Below are 20,921 nucleotides of genomic sequence, written 5' to 3'. Positions count from 1 at the left end.
CCATCTAGCAGACAGAAAACATTCGAGTGGAATACCTGACTGATGTGCAGATCAACAGTTTGATCTCATCTAGTCCTGGATGAGGAAATATTCATGTCTTTGTCTCTTTTTCCACACCTATGTTGTCTTTTGGTATATATATACATTTTTTTGCAATTCTTTTTGGAAAATGGTGAGCAAATGTGGTACGAGGGCACAAAAGCTTGTTCAGGCAGGCATCTGGGTAAAGCAAGGTTGCAAAAGGATGCAAGCATATCTAAAGCAGAAGGCATCTGCTCTCTTTTTTAGTCAAAGCGGGGGTGTGCGCGGTCACGTGGCCACAGCAAAAAGCGAACCCTCAGAGGGGAAATGAGCATCATAACCACAAAGCCACGAAGAAAATACATAACTGCGATTTTAGGTGAGTTGGAACAACAAAAAGACTAGCTTTGGGACAGGACCCTCTAAGGACAGCAAACACACACTGTGTGAGAAAGGCCCTGGTGTGAGTTTTGTTTCTCCACCTTGTCGGGATCAGGATTTCATCTGCAGGTAGGGATCCCTTTCGCTCCTGTCTTGCTGCCTTTTAGAGAGCGTACCTGCCTCTTTGAAATGGCTTCCTCTATTGGCTTCCTGTGTTAGCTTCAAAAAAGGCCACATATTGCTTATTTTGAACAGATAGCTCCTCCATCTTTGTCAGTGATTGCTGCCAAACTGCGCAGGTAAGTAGTTTGCTTCTCTGTAACTTGTTCAACAAGAGCAATGAGTATGATATTAATTTGTTTGTCCTTGACATGGCAGCACATATTCGTGCCTGTATTATTTTTGTGGGTGGAAGTGTTTTTTGTAGGTACTGTGTATCTGAACGCAGCTGATGTTTTCACCTGTTGGTCTGAAGAAACACCTTTTTGAGCTATATTTGATTTTAAGAGCAAGCAGTTTCTATGTTTTGTACGCTTACAAGATACCATACCCAAGTGTCTCTTATAAGATGTGTATATTTTCCCATTTCACTGGTCAGAGTTAACTATGTTGGACTTATAAGCCTTAATAAAGATGAAGCTGTAGTCCATGGATGCTAATGTTAACCTTATATACACAAAAAGTAGAATTAGAATTCTATTTAGCAATTCTCAGTAATGTCTGTCTATCATGTAGTAATTTGTTTAGGTAATGCCCTGTTTTGGAAATCAAGACACCAATTCAGTAAGATTGCAATATAGTGTATGTGTTTTATGTATCAGCTTACTTAGGTCAAGGAAGAAAACAAGTTCAGGGATGTTCTTTTGAAAGGACACGATTGTCCATCAAGGGTATAGAGGGATCTGATGCTCATTCACCCCTCATCCATTTGCCCAGACTGATCCTATGTCTAGAATAGAACAGGTGCCAGCTGAATATTAAATATGTAAACCTAATGTAAATCTTTGTTAGGAATGCACAATGATGCATTTGACAAGTGCAGCAAAATAAAGCATAATCCAGTACATTAATTGTGATATAATGAGGGCTTTATTTTCTAACAGCGCAGTGATTTAATTTACTATGAAACATTCAGTTATAGTGTTCTGTTTATTCTGAGTAAATAAACATTATTTTTGTATTTTAATATACTACAGAATGCAGTGTTGTGCTTCCAAATTTATATTATGATTCAGTTACTGACTGCTAACAATATGTCTTCCCACACATTTACAAAGTTTTTTTGTAGCGCTCAGTATCAGGGAACTGACTTCATATTTAATTTCCAATGGCGTATGAAGTTGGTATTGTAACGAAAAAGCCCCTGTGCATAACAGGGAACTTGGCTGCCCAGCCCGAGAGTGTTCTCCTTTAGCTCAGCCGGCAAGTTCCCTGTTGTGTGATGCTGGAGACTCGGGTTCGAGCCCCAGTGGTGGAGGGCTGACCTGAGGTAGGAGCGGCGAGGGCACATGCCCAGAGAACCTGAATCCGTTTCAATATATATGCTGAGAATATAAGGAAGAACTGCCCAGTCCATCACTGGGGTTGCCCTCCCATCTATCCAGGATGTTTATGACAGACGGTGCTTGAGGAAAGCTCTAAGCATCATCAAAGACCCCACACACCCCAGCTACAGACTTTATGATTTGCTACCATCTGGAAAACAGTACCGGAGCATTCGGGCCCGGACTACCAGACTCAGAGACAGTTTTTACCCCCGTGCTATCAAACTATTAAACTCCCAGCCTCTCTTACTCTCACCTCACCTCTCACCTATTATCTGAACCTCACAGTGCCTTCTTCCTTTCTTTCTTACCAAAAACCCAAACACACATTGAAAATCTACCTCTACCATTCATGTCAAAAGCTCACTCCCCATAATTTCTATCCCTTTATTTCATTTTGTTGATGCATATTTATGCACATAACCCGTTACCTTTTTGTTGTTTGGCACATTGCCTGTTGCTGTTTTTGCACATCGTCTGTTGTTGTTTTTTGCACACTGCCTGTTGTCTCTGTCTTTCTTTTATTATACAATTATATTGTTGTTGTTGTTGTTGTTTTTTTCTTGTACTACTTATGTCCGAGAGCTAGCTAAATAGCATTTCGTTATACCATATACCTGTATATATAATGACAATAAACTTGAACTTGAACTTGAAGAAAGGAGAGAATAAAATTTGCACCCTATTGTTCATTTGTTTGTTAGCTGCTTATCAATTCTGATCGATCAGTAAATTATTTTTGAATTAATTCAGTTTCAACATTGGATGACTGGCTAATTTATTTCTGTCACCCAGAGTTCTCTGGATAAAGAAGTGCTTCATGTTTTCAGTCCTAAAGGTTCTCTTTCATTGTATAACAGAGATTGAAGAAATCGTTTGGATTGACTATATTACTTGGCCCAAACACAATTGCAAGACAGACTGGGATGTATTAAGAAAAACAGACATTACTCTAAATGGACTTCCTTTTTAATGTACAGTATGCAGTGGATTTCCCCGGTAAAACTGGAAACCGGGGCTGCAATTACCTATTTTGGCCACTAGAGGCTCCCAATGCAGATATGAAAGATTGTGGAGTTCATTTTACGATTTTGTTATTAAAGGTATTGCTGTATATCACTGTGTTGATAGCCCAGTTGAATGTGGGTGGTGGTAGCCTCTGTCAAGCTTTGTCTTTGTGTTTTGACTGAGTGTAAACAATAGTGTCTCAGTACATACTGTAGGCAGAACTCCAAATGATTAGTTTTCTTTAATATTTTCTTTTTTTTTTTCAACCCAGTCAAAATAAGCCATTTAAACTTTAAATTTCAATATGTACAAAGCTCCCTCAAGCACTTTCTACCCGAAGCAGGGAATAATTTACAATGTATTGGCTATTTACAAACTGCCACAAAAAAAAACTGAGAATTGTGCCTGAAACCCAAGTTATCCCAGTCATTCATGTTCAACTTTGCTATTGCCTCTTTTACTGGCCATATTGCGAATGATGCAATGGCCTATCACTGTCTCATAAATTGCTTTGTTCCATATTTGTGCTTTGTAATTTGCACCAAGGTAATGCTATTGATGTTGAAAATAAAATAAAAGTGGGGAACCATGCTCACAAGGCATGTACTGTATCTCCTTTGTTATTGTGATTGTTATTGGTTATTATCCTTCCTTTGTTATTATCAATGAATAATTTCCTTGTGCAGTCTTTGATCTTTTCAGCATTGGTCTCTGGTGGTTCATTTTATATTGTGCTCTGATCTTCTGAACATGTCATCTGCAGTCATGCCTAGTGCAACTGTAATGGAATTATTGTCTGTAATCATTGATTTAGGTGTTTTGGAATCATGAAAGGTTGGCTTTGTGGATGACTAACCACAAAAGGCAGTAAAGACTTGACAGTGGCTAAGTAAGATTGCAGGTCATTAGGTTTTGTACTGTATATCATTATTAAATTAGAATCAGATCACAGTGGAATTTTAATGTCTGTCCACAGTCAATTCAGTTTCAATCATGTTCCAGTCAAGCCATTGATGTGTTAGCACCCTATTTTATCTTTATATGGTCCTTTGGACATGGCTAGCACCTGCTCAATGCAACACGTCTCAGTTTTGAACAGTGGTGTTCTAGCAATAAACATTGAACAGTACTTTAGTCTTTGGACAAAAAGGTCACTAATGGGAAATTACTCAAACAAGACCCATAAACTTTTAACCTAGTCATTGTGATTTATTATAATCTGACTATATTTCTTCTCATTTTATTCTCAGGCTATCCTATGAGAAAAACATGATTCAAAATGCCTGGAAGAAACAGCATTATAGTGCTAATGATGCATACATCTGCAAATGACATCACAGCAACAATTCTTTTTCTCCATTACTAACATTTGAAGTAACAAATTAATGAATAAAATGACTCTTCTCTGTGCCCAATGTACTAAAACCACCTGTCTGGGTTGTTCCGTCTGGGTGTAGTTGTTCCTATTCTGTTCTCTGGTACACGTCAGTAGTTATAAACTAGCTGTTGCACTGATTAACTTAATTATTGTTTGTTGCTGCAAACAGGATCCATCAGTTGCATATATAAGCAGGGAAAATTTGACTGAAAACTGGTACTCACACAGAAAGTCGATTAAAATATAAAAGTCGGGCTTTCTAAACAACAGTAAAACTCAAATTGAAACTTCCATTTTATTACCAGCGGTTCATGAGTAAAACATTTTCACAGCATTAAGGTGCCAAACTGGGCACTTTATATTTCAGTGTGGTGTTTTTTCTGCCTGGTAGGTACAGTGGTCAGCATTGCTGCCTCGCAGTGCTGGGGCCCTGGGTTCCATTCTGGACCTGGGGTGCTGTCTGCAAGGAGTTTGTATGTTCGTGTTTAACAGGCTTCCTCCTGTTGTTCCAGTTTCTTTCCAAAGTTGGATAATACAAGGGTACAGTAACTGGCTTCTGTACAAACTGGCCCTGATGTGTGTGTCTGTGTCTGGCCTGCAGTGGTCTAGCGTCCCACCCAGGGTGTACCCCACCCTGTGCCTGTTGCTTGCTGGGATAGTTCCTAGCTCCCCCGCAGCCCTGTACTGGTAGAACTGGTTAGAAAATGGATGGATGGATTTTCCTGCCTTGATGGGCCATTTTAATGGTAAACTTTACCACAGTCACCTGCTCATTCACATGGGTTGCTGTCATGGTAAGAAAAGCATGCCTTTCTCCCCCTCCTCTTACCCGTCCACACTGTGTGCTGCCTAGAAGGGGAATTCCATTGGTAGTCAGCTAATGACATGGGTGCTATAGCACCCAGGAGATCTTGCCCAGTGGAGTCACCTGGGCGAGCACTCATCCATGAGCAACATCAACAGGAGAACAGGAGGTGAAATCAGAGTTTCAGTCAGAGTTCAAATTAACAGTAAAAAATAGTGGAGACTAATCAATGATCCTAACAGAAAAATGTGAAATATTTGATTGAGAAAAAGCCAAACTAATTACTGTACACAAAAGTGAGTATGTGTGTTTCTTCCTTTTGATTGATGTTTTCTTTTTTTGTCACCAATAGATATAAAATGGAGAAAGATTTGGAAGATCTTCTCAGTCAAGCATTTTCTTCTTCCGGTAAGTGTTATTTCATTATTCACATCATTATTACAACATTATTACATTGTACTAGTACTGAAAACCTCTGCATTATTGGTGCAATTGTATTATTATTAAACTGACAAAATAATTGTTTTTTGGGATCCCGTATAACAAGATAGTGACATTTTAAAATGTATTAGTTTCATTATTAATGTGTTCTTTATCATTTTTGTCATTATTGGTAGGAGATTCAAAGCATCTTATTCCAATTCAGTAATATTGGAGACAAACCTGGGGCGAATTATGCACCTGAGCAGTAAACCTACTGTAAATATAAAACACCAGTAGAATATTTAAGCAGTACTTAATGTTACCTATCCTCCCCAAACACTACATGTGCTTAGTTCTTCAAGCTCTGTTATTTGCTATACCTAAATGTTCTGACTGATGTCCTGTTCTTTTCTGAATACCACATAGGATATTATAATATTCCAGGGATTCCATGAAGCTGAAAAGAGGATATGCTTTTAAGATATTGCTTTCAATGCTGCTGTTCCTAGTTTAACCAAGTATCCCGAAATAGACAAATTAATAGTGTTAATATTAATAACCTAAACTTTAAACAGCACTGCTGGACTGCTACAACAGGTCCGGAAATGACACAGTTAAGGTGATGCTATTAATGAGAGTAAAATTGGTTATTGGGAAAATTTTAATCTGGGGTGATCTATTGTCAGGTTTTGTGTCAGGTGACAAAATATGTTTGGGGCAGTTTGGAGTCCACAGCCATTGCAATAAAAATCTCTAAGATTATTAAATTAAATATATAAAATCATGACATATAATAAGCAGTATTTTTAATAGTTCAGTTGATTTGAATGTCTGCTATGTTATGTGCCCTTCTTCTCCTTGGAAAGGTTTAGTATGCAATACTACATCTTACCACGAGAGGGCACCATCAGGCTTTAAAAAAACCCTCAAACCCAACGGGAGTCCCTTGTTAACGCTGTAATTTTTCATTTACTTTTTATGCTTGTAATCGTATGAGATCATACAACAAGTATAATAGAGAGCAAATGTTTCACTGCAAAAGGGGGAGGTAGAAATTTCAAGGTTTAGAAACCTTGGCTCACTCAGTTCCTGAAACTAGTCAGTTATGACTGGACTTTATTTAGTTATTGATTATTTAAAGATACCATTTCTTAGTTCTGGGTTGGTAATGTCTTGTGTGCTTAGCTGTTCCAAGTGGCATTTTTATCATATATCAGCTGAATATGTCTGCAGTAGAAACCTGGTGTTTTCTCACTAGAGAATAGAAAGCCAGGTCTTCTGGATTTGGAGTTTGCTGTTAGAGGGAGGGCCTAAAAATTACTGTATATGAAAATGTTTGCCAGTTTCAAATTATAAATTGAGTCTGTACTCATTTTTACCATGTTACCCCTGGTAGACTTTTATAGAAGTTAACAAGTAAGGAAAGAAGTAAATTTAAACCCGATATATTACTGTGCAGTACAGTATGTATCAAATATTAAAAGAAAATATTTGAGAGAGTAAATTTCATTCTTACTTCAAAAACAGTACAGTTTAAATTGTGGATATACAGAACAATGTATGTTTTAGAAAAATGGACTTTTCAGTCAGCACTGACATAGGAGTAATAGTAGATAATAGATAAGCTGCCAACTATTCAGTTAGATAGACACATCAAACACTCTTCCTGTGAAAAGAGAAAAATCTAGGTGTGTCTTGACGAAGCCCGAGGAAATCTCTCTTCTAGTTTGAAAGAAATTTTTAAACAGTGTAGTGTCTGCTCCCATAGAGGCAAATTACTGTTTATTGAATCCTAGCCTGGAGACAATGAAATCCTGTTACCTAATACAGCATCTGAGGAAAGAATTCAAATGTCTCTTGTGATCTCCTAATCCGTACAACAGCGTTCCGGAACAGAGCTGCTGGGTAAATATTTATTAAGATCATCACAAGAGCTGGGGAACCAAACTCTATTCCTATTTCTGTATAATTCAGCTATTTAGGCAGAACTGATAGAGATGTCCTCAGCTATGTAGGTCACTTTCCTTTGAATTGGAAGTCTTTATATATCTTAGGCCATCTGTAAAGGTGAAAGACTTCTGTTAGGGTAACCAAATTCCCCATAAAATAAATGTTTCCAGAAAGGAAATATATAATTGTAACTAAAAACTAAAAATTGAACTAGTTGTTTATAATCTAGCATCTTAAAAAATCTGACTGTATTCAAGAAAAGCAGATTTGGCAACAAATGAAAAAATTCAGATAGAAAACCTGCACTGATACCCTCACGAAAATATTCAATAGTGTGTGGCTTTGGTTCAGTCTGGACTGTGTTCTTGTGAGACAAAATATGCTAAACAAAGATGTTACACATAATTGAATCGTAACTCATAACCGAATTTCTAAAACAACCGTTATTAATCAACTTTAGTCCCTTATTAAGTACTGTTGTAGTAAATTTAGAAAATGTATAATGTCTAAAAGTGGAAAAGCTAGCATGACATTTAGCAGGACATTAGGTAGCTTTATTTCAGCTAAGGTTCAGGGCAAAGAAATGTTCTGTGTGTCTATTAGATCAACAGTGATCAAAGCCTCCAAATCATTAGCATTAGAAAAAATAACATTGTTCCCTACAAACAGATTCTGCCCCCATTACTTTAGGTTTAAAATGCACGGATATGCATTGCTGACTTTTCCCTTTAGGATTATCCATAACATTTCCAGTTTCCTGGAGCTGCTTGACACATTGTCTCATTGACTCTGTTCTAGACACATTGACACTGCTGCTTTGACTATACTGGGACTGAAAATACATGCTTTTACTGAAATGTTAATCTGCTGTCTACACACTGTTGAGAGGATAACTTTCTCTCAAATTAAAAAAAAAGAAAACTGCTCTGTTGAATGGCAAATAATTCACTATGGTAACTATTATGTCATAAAAAATAATAGTTTTATTTTTGTTTTGAAATAGTGACAAATGGACTTAATGACCCCATGTGTCTGTGTCCTAGTCTGAAGGTTTGAAAACCTGGACAGCCTAATTAACTGAGTTATTTTCACAGTTTGTTTCTGTCTGTAATTTTGCATTTTGGCATTTTGTTTTTCGGCTGTCATATATACTGTATATACACACAGCATCATTTTCTCTCTTTACCTCTGCTTAGATTGCTGTTTACCTGGTCAGTGAACTATTACAGCACAAACACTTTCTGAAAAGAATGACAGGAAGTGTCTGGGGGAAGCAATTTAATATGACACAATGCCTTTTGTTTTCATTCCTTTTGAATCAGCTGACACTAGACTGCTGGACCTCTTCCTTCTTGTAATGTGGCCATGAGATTGTTTTCCTAGTACAGTAGTTTATCTCAGTGTGTTGCAGGTATTGTATACTAGACACATTATCCTCACAGAACTTAAGCCATGATGAGGTGTGGTGTCTGATAGAAAGTCAGTACTTATTGCTTCAATACTGTACAGAAATCAAACATACCACCCAGAAGGATGTAATGCCCCACTTGTTGCACCTCAACCTCAAAAAGGATTTTCACGGCTTATAAACAAGTTAGGATGACATGTATTACGACAAATTGCTTGGTGAAACTGATTGACAATAGATGTAGAACAAAAAAGGAGTAATGGAGGAGTCAAAAACTAGGGGATGTCACAGGGATGGGGTTTTTAAGCAGCGTGAGAGGGCAATCTCTCTTTTTCTCTCCTCAGAGCTGAACTGAGCTTCGACTTGTGTAATATGAGACTGCGCATGAGGAATCTGGAAAGCAGAGAAGCAAAGACACTGGAGTGCAGACAGCCTAAATTAATCAGGAATCATAACCACCCGCCCCCCAAGGCCTTGGAACAGTGCCAGAGAGCAAGCCTGTTTCTTGCACAACCCGGGGAAATGACTGGGAACAGCACTGGCTCTCACCCAGGCCACGGTCAAACCATTTTCCTCCCTCCCCCAGAAGAAGCTCTGACATTTCGAACAAATCGGGTTTTTACAATCACTGGCCAGTTTAGAGACTCAGGAGATGGTCATGGTTTACTGTTGCTTGAGAATGATTTGCTGTTCTCTCATTTCGTACGTCTCCCATTCCCTTTTGCTAAAGTGTGCAAGTTAAGCCTACAGTACACTATATGACTTTCTGAATTGGTTATGTGCAATGGGAAGACTTGTAAGAGTCCTGAGGGAAAACAAATTAGCATTGCACAAGACTTTGACAAAGCTATAAGTAACACATTTTGCTCGCAAGCAGTGGAAAAATATTTAATGTTAAAGGTAGATATAATGCAAAATGCTCTAGTAAATAACTGTGGCCTAGATAGCTATATATATATTAATCCTGTTCCAATTATTCTTATTTATTTAATATAAGCTTCTAACCATTGAAAAGGTTAAAAGTGATTTCAATTTATGTACGTTTTTTTGTTCATAACACAGCAAATACTTTTAGACAGCGTTAAGTAAAACTGTAATATATAACTGAAATAATACTGTATTTCAGTAAAGCTAAATACAAAACACAAAATTGCTATCTATTATAGTTCCTTTCACAAAAATAATAATCATGGCAAATGCTAATCTAAATTCCACACTGTTTCTGGAAGAATTTGACTTTCTTCCCAATGTCTGAACTCACTTAATTGGTCCAATTGTTTGATTTATTGAGAAAAAAACCCCACTTCATCTAACCAGGCCTGAAGAAAGACTGTATCTTCTGAATGGATGTCATCTTGTAAAAGAAGAAAGGAGCAAAACCTGATAAAAGTGCAGTTTTGGTATAAGTTTAATGACTCACTGACAATATATACATAAATATAATAATGATAAGTAAGATTTTCATGATCTGCTCATGCATATGGTCTATATAGACAATTATGTTTTAAGCAGACATATCTGGATTAACAATACACCTTGTCTTTTCCACTGGACCTAAGAGGGTCTGTTTTAAATCAAGTTCTGTAGGAGAATAGCCTGTAAATCCTTGTATGGCTGAATTGATAGCAAAGCAAAAATCAGGTAGATACTGGTTTCATTTCTTGTGCTGGTTCCCAACAAAAGATGCAAGCATATGTCTTCATGTTTTTTTAAACCTTTCTGTTAAATTTGTCTGAGAGGGGTAAGAAGTATCAGTGAATGTCTGAACTGTCAGTTTATATACTTCTTGTAAACCATAGGATAAAAATATGTGGGCTGTGATCAGAAAGAATAAATTCAGAGGGGGGTCAGCTCACAATCAGGTCAGTCACGAGTCTTAAATTGTTCAAAACAATGCCAAAACATGCAACCTGATTCCTATATATGTATAGAATGATAAGTTTCTTTATCACATAAGATAAGGAATGACATTTATATAATTTATATATATCAAATAATATTTGCAAATGATGCTCTGTACATTTTCTCATGAGCACATCTCACTTTCCTTCATTTTGTATGAGATGTATTTTCTCACCATGTTTTAATTAGGTTATACCCTGCAAAACTTTGTTATCCCTAATTATTTAAACCTTATCTTTCACAGAAATGTCCTATATGACCTCCTACTCAGAGGAGGAAACAGATTACAAGCCCTTGAGTAGTCTGGAGGATGATGATGCCTTTGAGAAGCTACCAGCATTGACAGAGGAGGATGAAGAGGAAGAAGAACCAGGCAGTCTATCTCATAATGTCAAGACAGACAGAGAACAGAATTGGAGAAATGCTGACATCACCCACAACAAGGGGGGAGAGATTAGCACCTTTTCAGATGACCGGGAGGTGGAGGGAGAAAGTGGAGATGAGGACATTGCCAACAACAACCCCAAGCAAGAGGAAGAGGAGGAGGAGGAAAGTGACAGTGGGAGATGTCTTTCAGTCCACCAATGGGAAGATGAATGGGCTTTGTCTTTGGTCCCAAATAGGAAGCCCTTAGAAGAAGAAGGCCTGGGTGAAAACATTCAGAATGATAGTGAAGACCTGCCTGCTTTCTTTGATAAACCTGATGAAGCAGCCCCTGAAGAGCTTAATGAAAATGCTGTTGCTGATATTAGCTCTGAATCGGAGGAGCTGGAAGAGAGTGAAGGCAAAACTGATTCTTCAGAGGAGGACCAGACAGAGGACTTGGTGGGACCACAGCTATCCAAAGAACCACTAGTAATGCCGCATTTTGAAGGAGACCTGAATGAATTTTCTGAGGACTGGGGGGGAGCTGGAGAAGGCTATGCAGAGTACTTTCCAGACCTAATGGGGGAGGAAGAGGACAAGGGGGACACTGAATCTGAAGTGAACATGGGAGAGGACACGTGTGGGGTACGTAATGACGAGGAAATGCCTGATTCCTCAGATGAGAGTAAAGAAGATGTAGAGGAGAGCTCAGAGGAAGATCAGGGGGTTTGTTTCGATGAGGAAAGAGCCATAGGGGAGCAGGAAAAGCAAGAAGTATTGGATTCTTGCAATTCAGATGATGAACGGGCACTTCCTTTGGAAGATCTTGGTGAGGAAAGGCTAGAAGGTCAAAGTAATTTAGATGGTGTAGATAGTAGAGATATTGAGTTTATTTCCACAGATCTCACTCTAGGAGTTCCAGTAGAACCTTTCAGAATTATTGTTGAGGAATATGAACATCCAATAACAACAGAGGATAACAGAGAGGTTTCTCAAGTGGATGTTACAGAAGTAGATAATTACACAAATGAAAGTATCAAACAAACTGAAATCATTGAGAGTTCAGGAGAAGAACCAACACTTTTCTTGAACATTGAAAGTTCAGTGATCGGTTCCATTCTGGATGATGAAATGCAGAGTGCCACTATCAAAAACCAGAGAGATCCTTGCCAGTTTAAAGAGGTGGAAGAAGAAGAGAATCAGCAGCACAAGCTCAGAGATTTGGCTAAGGATTTGAATGCCTGTGATCACACAACAGATGAGGAATTCAAGATGGTCCCAGGGGATATCATGAGAGCTGTAACACAAAGATCTAACCCTGAAGCTTCTTACCAAGAAGGTGAAGCAGAACTTGAAAAGGTGAAGTCTCAAGAAAGTGAAGTAGATGAAAATGATCAGGAAAAAATAAGAATCTTCATGGCAAATCCATCTAGCATCGATAATGTGCCAGTGAGAGTGGCTTTTTCTTTACATGAACATGCAGATGCAGATGAAGAACTGGAAAGCAGACTTAATGAGGCACAGAACCCTAAAGAGATTGAATATGAAAATTGTCTTACAGAAGATTTCACATCCAAAGGCTCCAGAATGATGCTGGAACCACGGTATGTGGGCAACTTGACCTTTCAGCCATTCACAATAATGCCACCATTAGAGGTGAGTGTTGAAAATGAACCTAAGGAACGTGCATATGGGCTTTCATTAAGGGGCCAAGATATTCTAGAAGGCAACATTGTGGAAGACATCCAGGCTGGTGCAACAGATTTTAATCCTATGTCTCTGAGGTCCAGTGACTTGGATAACCTATGGAAAGAAAGGAAAATGGATATGGTGACTCCCCAAGTGGATATGACATCATCTGAGGAAGAAAGGGAAATCTTCCTTGGAAGTGAGCAGATGGCTGCCTACAAATTACTTAAGACAGAGATATATCCAGATTGTAAGGAGGAAGCACAGCTCTTCACAACTGCACAGAGCTTTGTGAGTCCCTGGGAGGGTGATAGAGAAGACACAGAGGAGTATCAAACTGTTGAGGTGGCACAAGCACTGAAGAAAGAGGATTTGGATGAACATAGAATCGAGGCTTTCAACAGGTTTTATGACAGCAACTCAGATGATCAAGACAGTACAAAATTAAAAGGTAAGACTGTAGTTTATGTACCAAAGTCAAAACCTTGCTTTTAATCTAATTTCTGTAGTACAGTGTATCTCTAGAGATACACAAGACAGAATTAAATAAGTATTTTTTTTGGCAGCTCACCTTGCGAGCAAATATTGACTTTCATAATGACAGAAGGTATCTTTTCTGAAGGCTGTTGTTTTGCTGGTAATAATAATAATAATTCCTTACAGTTATATAGAGCTTTTAGGGACACTTCACTCAAAGTGCTTTACAGATAATGGGGACTACCCTCCACCACCTCCAATGTGCAGCATCCACCTGGATGATGTGACATCAGTATGCTCACCACACATCAGCTATCAGTGGGAAGAAGAACAGAGTAATGAAGCCAATTCATAAATGGGGATTATTAGGAGGCCATGATTGGTAAAGGCCAGGAGGAAATTTGGCCAGGACACCAGGTAACACCCTTACTCTTTTAGAGAAACTCCCCGGGATTTTTAATGACCACAGAGAGTCAGGACCTAGGTTTTACGTCTCATCTGAAGGATGGCGCCTTTTTACAGTATAGTGTCCCCGTCACTATACTGGGGCATTAGGACCCACACAGACAATAGGGTAAGCACAGCCTACTAATCCCACTAACACTTCTTCAAGCAGCAACCTTAGCTTTCCCAGGAGGTCTCCCATCCAGGTACTGGCCAGGCTCACACCTGCTTAGCATCAGGGGGCTGCCAGTTGTGAGTTGTAGGGTGATATGGCTGGTGGTACCAAAGTCACCTCCATCTAGGAAAGTCTTTTGTTTTAAGAGCACATACAGTACTCCAATTTCAGCACGTCCACTTGCCTAACATTTTGTAGATGGGGTTAAGCAGAGATGAAGGAACACAGCCTGTTCTTACAGGTCTAGAGTGATAAGCTGCCTCTGAGATGAGATCATAATGATGTAATCCAGGTAGCACTCAAGCAACACACACTGTTTTTCCCACTGCCTTAAGATGTATGTGTGAGAGAGAAAAAGCACTCAAAACCAACAATGAAACAGAATTTCATGCAGTCGTGTTCAATTTCATATTCCCTCTTCCACTGTTTTGTTTTTCACATTTGTAAGCTGTAGCAGTAGAAGATATAGAAAGAAAGGGAAAGGTAATTGATGTTACATGTATTAATAATTATTGAATAAATCACTGTTATTTCTGATGTTAAACAGGTATTTTGTGTAGGCAAGCAAATATACCTGAATCTTTACTGGTGTAAATGGAAGAGGTTGAGGGGATAAAGTTCATACAATACAGAAGGGTAATTACAGTCCTTACGGAAGAACATAATTACAGTCCTCAAACATATTAAAACTAGTCACTTTAAAGGACTACAATGCCAATAATAGCTGTGGACATAAGTGATAATTGACACCCAAAAGTGAGTGCATTTAAGGCTCATAACAAAGGGGTAACTTGGCATTACTGCGGGTGACAAGAATAATCAAACACATAAGATGGATCCAGTGAATTCTTGCTCAGTTCAAATGTTCTTACAGTAAAAAAACATCTCACACAAGCTATGTCAGAACAAATTAAAATAAATGGCACTGGGATTATTACTTGTAGTTGACTTCTTCCTGTGTTGATTGTGAAGAGACCAAACTAGGCAATTTCAAATCTTTCTCAGTGAATTGTAAGCATTAATCAAATCTTCTTTAATGATCGATACTTATTAATGTCATTTGTAGTGTGCCAACATTATAGTAGTGATGAAAATTGTGTATATTTCTTTAATGAGTGATCAAGGCTGAGTGGGGTTGAGAAACGTTTATAAAGTGCAAAAAATTGAAATCACCAATGGGGACAGTTTACCTCTTTTTTCTGCAATAGAATCCAACCTTCAGGTCATAAAACAGTTTAAAAACAGAACAAAGCTATGGAACTATTCTAAGGAAAGATGCAGACTGAGAAACAAAAACTGATTTCAAATATAATTTATTATTACATTCCAATGTACTTATAAATAAAAAATGTACGTTTTTATTTCTTTTTTAACTGCATGCATTAAAGAAGACAACTTCACATAATAACATATATAAATAGGTACAATAGTTATGTGAAATATTTGAAAGGAATGATTTTATCAGATCTGGTGTTGTGTGTATGTGTGTGTGTATTTCCTTAGTTGCCATAGCGATGCAATGTTTAAGAAGTAGACTAGAGTGTAAACACAAAACGTTGGAAGAACAACAGAAGGAGCAACAAAAAATGTAAACAGTGTCAGTGACAAAGAGGAATAGGGGCAGTCCTGAAGGTGTCAACTCAAACTCTCTTCCCCTGCTGTGACTCTGCGTTAGTCCGCAAAGGTGCATTTGCTCATCCATGCTGCTTTATGAGGAAGAAAAAAAATTTGAAAAAGAAAAAAAATGCTTTCTTGAGAAAAAACAGCTGAGGTAAGCTTTTCATTCCATCACATCCCAACACGTATTCTGTTCTGTTTTAGGGTGCAGGCCCCTTGAGACATTTCTTGTCATGTTGCTGTTTTGGAAATGTCAGTAAACAATGACACATGTTAACACTGCACTGTCATAATACTCATCTCACACGAACAAGCGTTGAGCTAGTCCTCAGTCATGGGCAAGCCTTCATATGGGCAATTTTCAGCACCTCTGAAGAACAGCGCAAGGTCTGTTCTTCTGCCAAATAAGAATTGCGACAGTGAAATTCTTACTGGCAGAGGAGGCAGTTAGTCATGACCTGACTAGCAAGCAATGTGCTTTAAAGTACGAGAAATCGTGATCTCATTTGGTCATGTGAAGTCAAAGACAGGGAGATATACAGCACAACATCAAATATTCAGTCTCAAAGCATGGAGTACGCACTCGGAGCCTGATTTCCCAAAAGTTGTTAATGAGTAAAGACATCAAAGCTAAGAGCTAAAAACAGAAGTTTTTTTTAATCAATCAGGAATTGTATGTATAAAACGCAAAGGAATGCTAAAGTATAGATTGTCTTGAAAGAAAATATGTGATTAACATGGATTTGAAATGAGTACAGTTTTCTCAGAAACTCATGAGTAAATCATATATCAACATCTAGAAGTTCAACTCTACTGCATTTCTGGATTTTATTTCAAGATTATAATTTATTGCGGTATTCACTGCCCAGTCTGTGCACACATGTGCTTTATTTCATGAGACAGGCATAAGAACATAAGAAGAACAAGAAGAGTCATAATCATAATAATATTAATTATAATAATTGCTTACACTTATATAGTGCTTTTCTGGACACTCCACTCAAAGCGCTTTACAGGTAATGGGGACTCCTCTCCACCACCACCAATGTGCAGTATCCACCTAGATGATGCGACGGCAGCCATAGTGCGCCAGAACGCTCACCACACATCAACTATCAGTGGGGAGGAGAGCGGAGTAATGAAGCCGATTCCTAGATGGGGATTATTAGGAGGCCATGACTGGTAAGGGCCAATGGGAAATTTGGCCAGGATGCCGGGGTTACACCCCTACTCTTTTTGAGAAAAGCCCTGGGATTTTTAATGACCACAGAGAGTCAGGACCTCGGTTTTACGTCTAATCCGAAGGACGGGGCCTGTTTACAGTATAGTGTCCCCGTCGCTATACTGGGGCATTAGGACCCACATAGACCGCAGGGTGAGCGCCCCCTGCTGGCACCACTAACACCTCTTCCAGCAGCTTGACAAAACCGTTATGCCCATCTTTCACCCTTGATTGTCAGTAGCTTATTAAATTAATTATATCATTTTGTTTTTTTTCTCTTTATCCCAGACACACAGATCTCTGTATTTCAAAAGCACCTCCTGAATCAGTCTTTTATGCCGATAAAAAAGGTGTCATTGTTTTAGATGGGAATGTTAATGTGACCTTACTTCCAAGGACTCCTTTGTGCATTTGAATCTCTTTTTCTCCAGGAGGTGATCTTGTCTGCTGCTTGTGGTGGGGGGATGGGCTGCAGGCTGAGCACTTTCTTGGGTGCCTGATCATGACGATGCTTATCTGGATTCTAACGTCATACACTACAGTATGCCCTTGGAATACACGAGCGGATAACATCTTCAGGCGGGAGTCCTGTGATTAAAAAGTTTGCCAAGAACAAGCTTCCTACTTAACATCGAACAAGAAAATCTGATTCCCACTCCAGGCTTTTTCAGAAGCTATTCTGGGTTAAAATTATACCCATCAGAAAGGCCTCATTTACTATAATATTAGGGATTAATTGTGGTGAGCATGCTAAAAAAAGAAAGTTGTTTCCCTGGAAAGCACTTAGAGAACAGTGCTTCAATGCAGCATCAACCCCATTCAGTCTTGATCACTCATTCAAAAAATATACACAATTTACATCACTACGGAAGTGTTTACATGCGACAAATGACATCAATAAACAGATCCTTAAAGAAGATTTGATTTGTGTTTAAAACTCACTCAGGAGTAATTGCTGGTATCAAAGAAATGCTGTACACAGGTTGAAGGAATAATGTGTACAGAGGAGTTTGTGAACAATTTGATTCACCTGTTCAAACCTCTCATACAAGTAATGCAACCTCAGCAATAAAACAAGGACTTTGGATCATAAGTGTACATTGAGATAGTATCCATTACAGATTAAAATGCAATTAGATCTGGAACAAACTCCATGTCTCTGATGTTGAAGATGATCCTCAGACAGTTCCTTCAAGAAACATTAATTCAATTGATTACCACTAATGTGCAATGTGAGCTGAATAAAATGAAATTATGTTTTAAAGGTGTCAAATCGGAGTAGATCTTAAAATAAATTGTGAGATACTGATCGGCTAAAAAAGTAGAAATTTTATCATAGTCTCCAAAGTAGGGCTGGTAACAAATAAAACACTTTCAAAATAGTTTCATAATCAGATTATTTCTATATGCACACACAGTAATTTGTGCAGGACATTGCAATATTGGGAGCTTTGCTCTTCCTTCTAACCAAATAAATTACATCAACGTGGCATTATGAATAAAGGAGATACATTGTTGAGATTGTAACTAGATCGAACTATCGTAAAATGTACAGGTGACACCTTGTATCAGATATTATAATATATCTTTTACAGCATTTTTTCTTTTTCTTATCATTTTTAAAACGTCATCTGTATATTTTGTATGGAACTCGCAGTATAAGCTTTTAAATACCCTAACATTTTGGAAACACCACTTGTTAATTAGTCCCAACTCATCAGCACAGGTGCATTGGATGTAGGTTATACAGTATGTACAGTATTACACCAGCATTCTTTGAAATGTGAAAGTTTCCCAGTCATTTTCGCCATCTTTTTCTCATGCTGAACACACAGTGCAGACAGCTCAGGGAGGTGTTAAAGTGAATTGAAAGTCTATGAATTGGCTTCATTACTCTCCTCCCCACTAATAGCTAATGTGTGGTGAGCGTTCTGGCGCACTATGGCTGCCGTCGCATCATCCAGGTGGATGCTGCACATTGGTGGTGGTGGAGGGGAGTCCCCATTACCTGTAAAGCGCTTTGAGTGGAGTGTCCAGAAAAAGCACTATATAAGTGTAAGCAATTATTATCATTTTTATAAGACTGAGGCTGCTCTTAGGAGTGATATCTCAAGTGCACACACATTCTGCCAGCCACAAGGGTGGGCTTCTGTGTGGCAAGCTGCCAAAACTCTGATGACATGGAAATCACCCCACCCTGGTAGCACATGGTCAATCAAGCTCCACCACTGGGAAAAATACCCTGTTTCAGCTGGCTGGTGAAATAGATCAATTCTGATCTTCTGATGCTTTGTGCACGGCCAGTCATTGGCCAAGATAGGAGTGTGTGACCCCTGTAAATAAGCATGTGATTGGATAATGTGAATTACATTTTGACTCACCATTTCAGCTATGCTTTCTACATCCATCTTTGCCTGTGTAATAAACCAGAGCTAGAAAAAAAGGCAATTCAGAAACATTTTTTTACCATAATCTCAGATTTTATCTGAATTTTGGAAGATCGGAGTCCACTTTTTGTCTGAGTTACCAAAATGACAGTCAAAGGAAACCTTCTTTATTCTTTGCCCCTGCTCCCCTCTGTGACTGAGAAGAGCCGAATGAAAATGCCATTGCAACAAAAAGCCAACAGACTTGCTCTCCCTGTTGTTAACTCCTGATTAAACTTCAGCAGATACAGTAAATGCACATACAGACAGTAAAATAAAACCACTATCAATTGGACAGCCCCAAAGTGTGCTGCCATTTATGTTGCGTGTCATGTATGTTCATTTTGAATCCAAGGATACTTTTATTTATTAAGGATTAAGTTATTTCTTATTTTATATTGATGAGTGTAACCATGGTTAATCACATAGGCGATTTGCGCCAGCTCTATCTTCTTGTGTCCTGACCTCAAGCCCACAATGCAAACAGCGGAGCTAAGGCCTTAGGTGGAGGACTGATGCAAATTCCACCACCAGGGTGCAGTACTGAACACAACAGAGTGTTTAAAAGAAGGAAAATAATCATTGAATCTAAAAGTTATGGCTTTCATTCTTTAAGTTTGGCTTGCAGGCTGTGATCATGCTCGAATGTGTTAAAACAGATCCACTGAAACATGTTCCTCATGATGGCTTTTAAATCCAGGAATGATCTCATCATGCCTAACATGCAGGTTCATTGAATTAAAAAAACTAGTAGGAGTTCTCAAATAACATTCACTACTTTTATCAGATATCATAGACAGCTAAATGTTTCCTGCTCAGAGACCTGTGCCACACTGTCAACTGTGAAATACAGTGCTCTGTAGTTTCTGGGTCCTACAGCAACTCACAGCAACTGCTTTTTATAAATCATTTCTGGGACCCACTGACACAAAGTCGACTGTATAAGACCATTGTTCCCATTGATGGCGGCAGGATATTTGCGAGACAATACAGCTCTCTGTAAGTCATTTTGATTTTGTATCTGGTTTGGTGAATTTCAGAGGTCAATGGTTATTTTCCCTCTGTAATTTCAGAGTCTTCAAACCAGTTTGGCAAAAAGCACACAGTTCGATTCTGCCTGGAAAAAGATCCTTCACTTGTTCATGTGGCAGGGAACACAGACAGGTAAATATGATTATTTTCTTAACAAGTTCCATTGTCACGAACCGCATTCCTACGAGCATCTGTCAACGCCAACACCCGCGCAATTAATCAATTGTCATCCCTCATGCTCTTCCCTATTTCTACCCTCTCACTCCACTCAGTCCCCGCTCACTATAGAGAATAACCCTTGGCTTTCTCTTGTGTGCGTAAACTACTCTCGTCCTGATTTCTGGCTACCAGACCTTGTTTCCTCCTGCTTCGACTTTGCCTCGCTTCTCATTTTGGATTTGGATACTCTCGACCTGACTCTTTTGGATACCCGACCTAGTTCTTTTACCTCAACTACTACTTTTTGCCTTTTGCCTTCGGGAACAATCACTAGCAACAACCTATAGTCTCAGCACGACATAGGGTCCAACCAGTTGCTCCTAACTCCCTCGCTGACATCTATATTGCCACTTCAGTGTAGACATCTGATACTTACAGTGATAAATGTATCACATATAAGATTTGTACATCCTTCACTGGTTTGACTAAACCTT

At 38.6% G+C, this 20,921-nt stretch overlaps 1 protein-coding gene across 1 annotated transcript in view; it reads left to right on the top strand.

Annotated features, from left to right (window-relative positions):
* The first annotated feature begins 679 nt into the window (after positions 1–679).
* The window catches only part of LOC107076852 (uro-adherence factor A-like), a 47,326-nt gene continuing 27,084 nt past the window's right edge, over positions 680–20,921 (top strand). Inside the window, exons 1-4 of the mRNA XM_015342609.2 lie at positions 680–701; positions 5,490–5,545; positions 11,065–13,326; positions 20,310–20,400. Coding sequence (XP_015198095.2) covers positions 5,497–5,545; positions 11,065–13,326; positions 20,310–20,400 — 2,402 coding nt within the window. The 5' untranslated portion in view covers positions 680–701; positions 5,490–5,496. The remainder of the gene's footprint in view (positions 702–5,489; positions 5,546–11,064; positions 13,327–20,309; positions 20,401–20,921) is intronic.

The sequence above is a fragment of the Lepisosteus oculatus genome, chromosome 2 (assembly GCF_040954835.1).
Source record: "Lepisosteus oculatus isolate fLepOcu1 chromosome 2, fLepOcu1.hap2, whole genome shotgun sequence".
Classification (NCBI taxonomy): domain Eukaryota; kingdom Metazoa; phylum Chordata; class Actinopteri; order Semionotiformes; family Lepisosteidae; genus Lepisosteus; species Lepisosteus oculatus.
The sequence above is the reverse complement of the archived record's forward strand: the minus strand, read 5'-3'. Positions and strand labels throughout refer to the sequence as shown.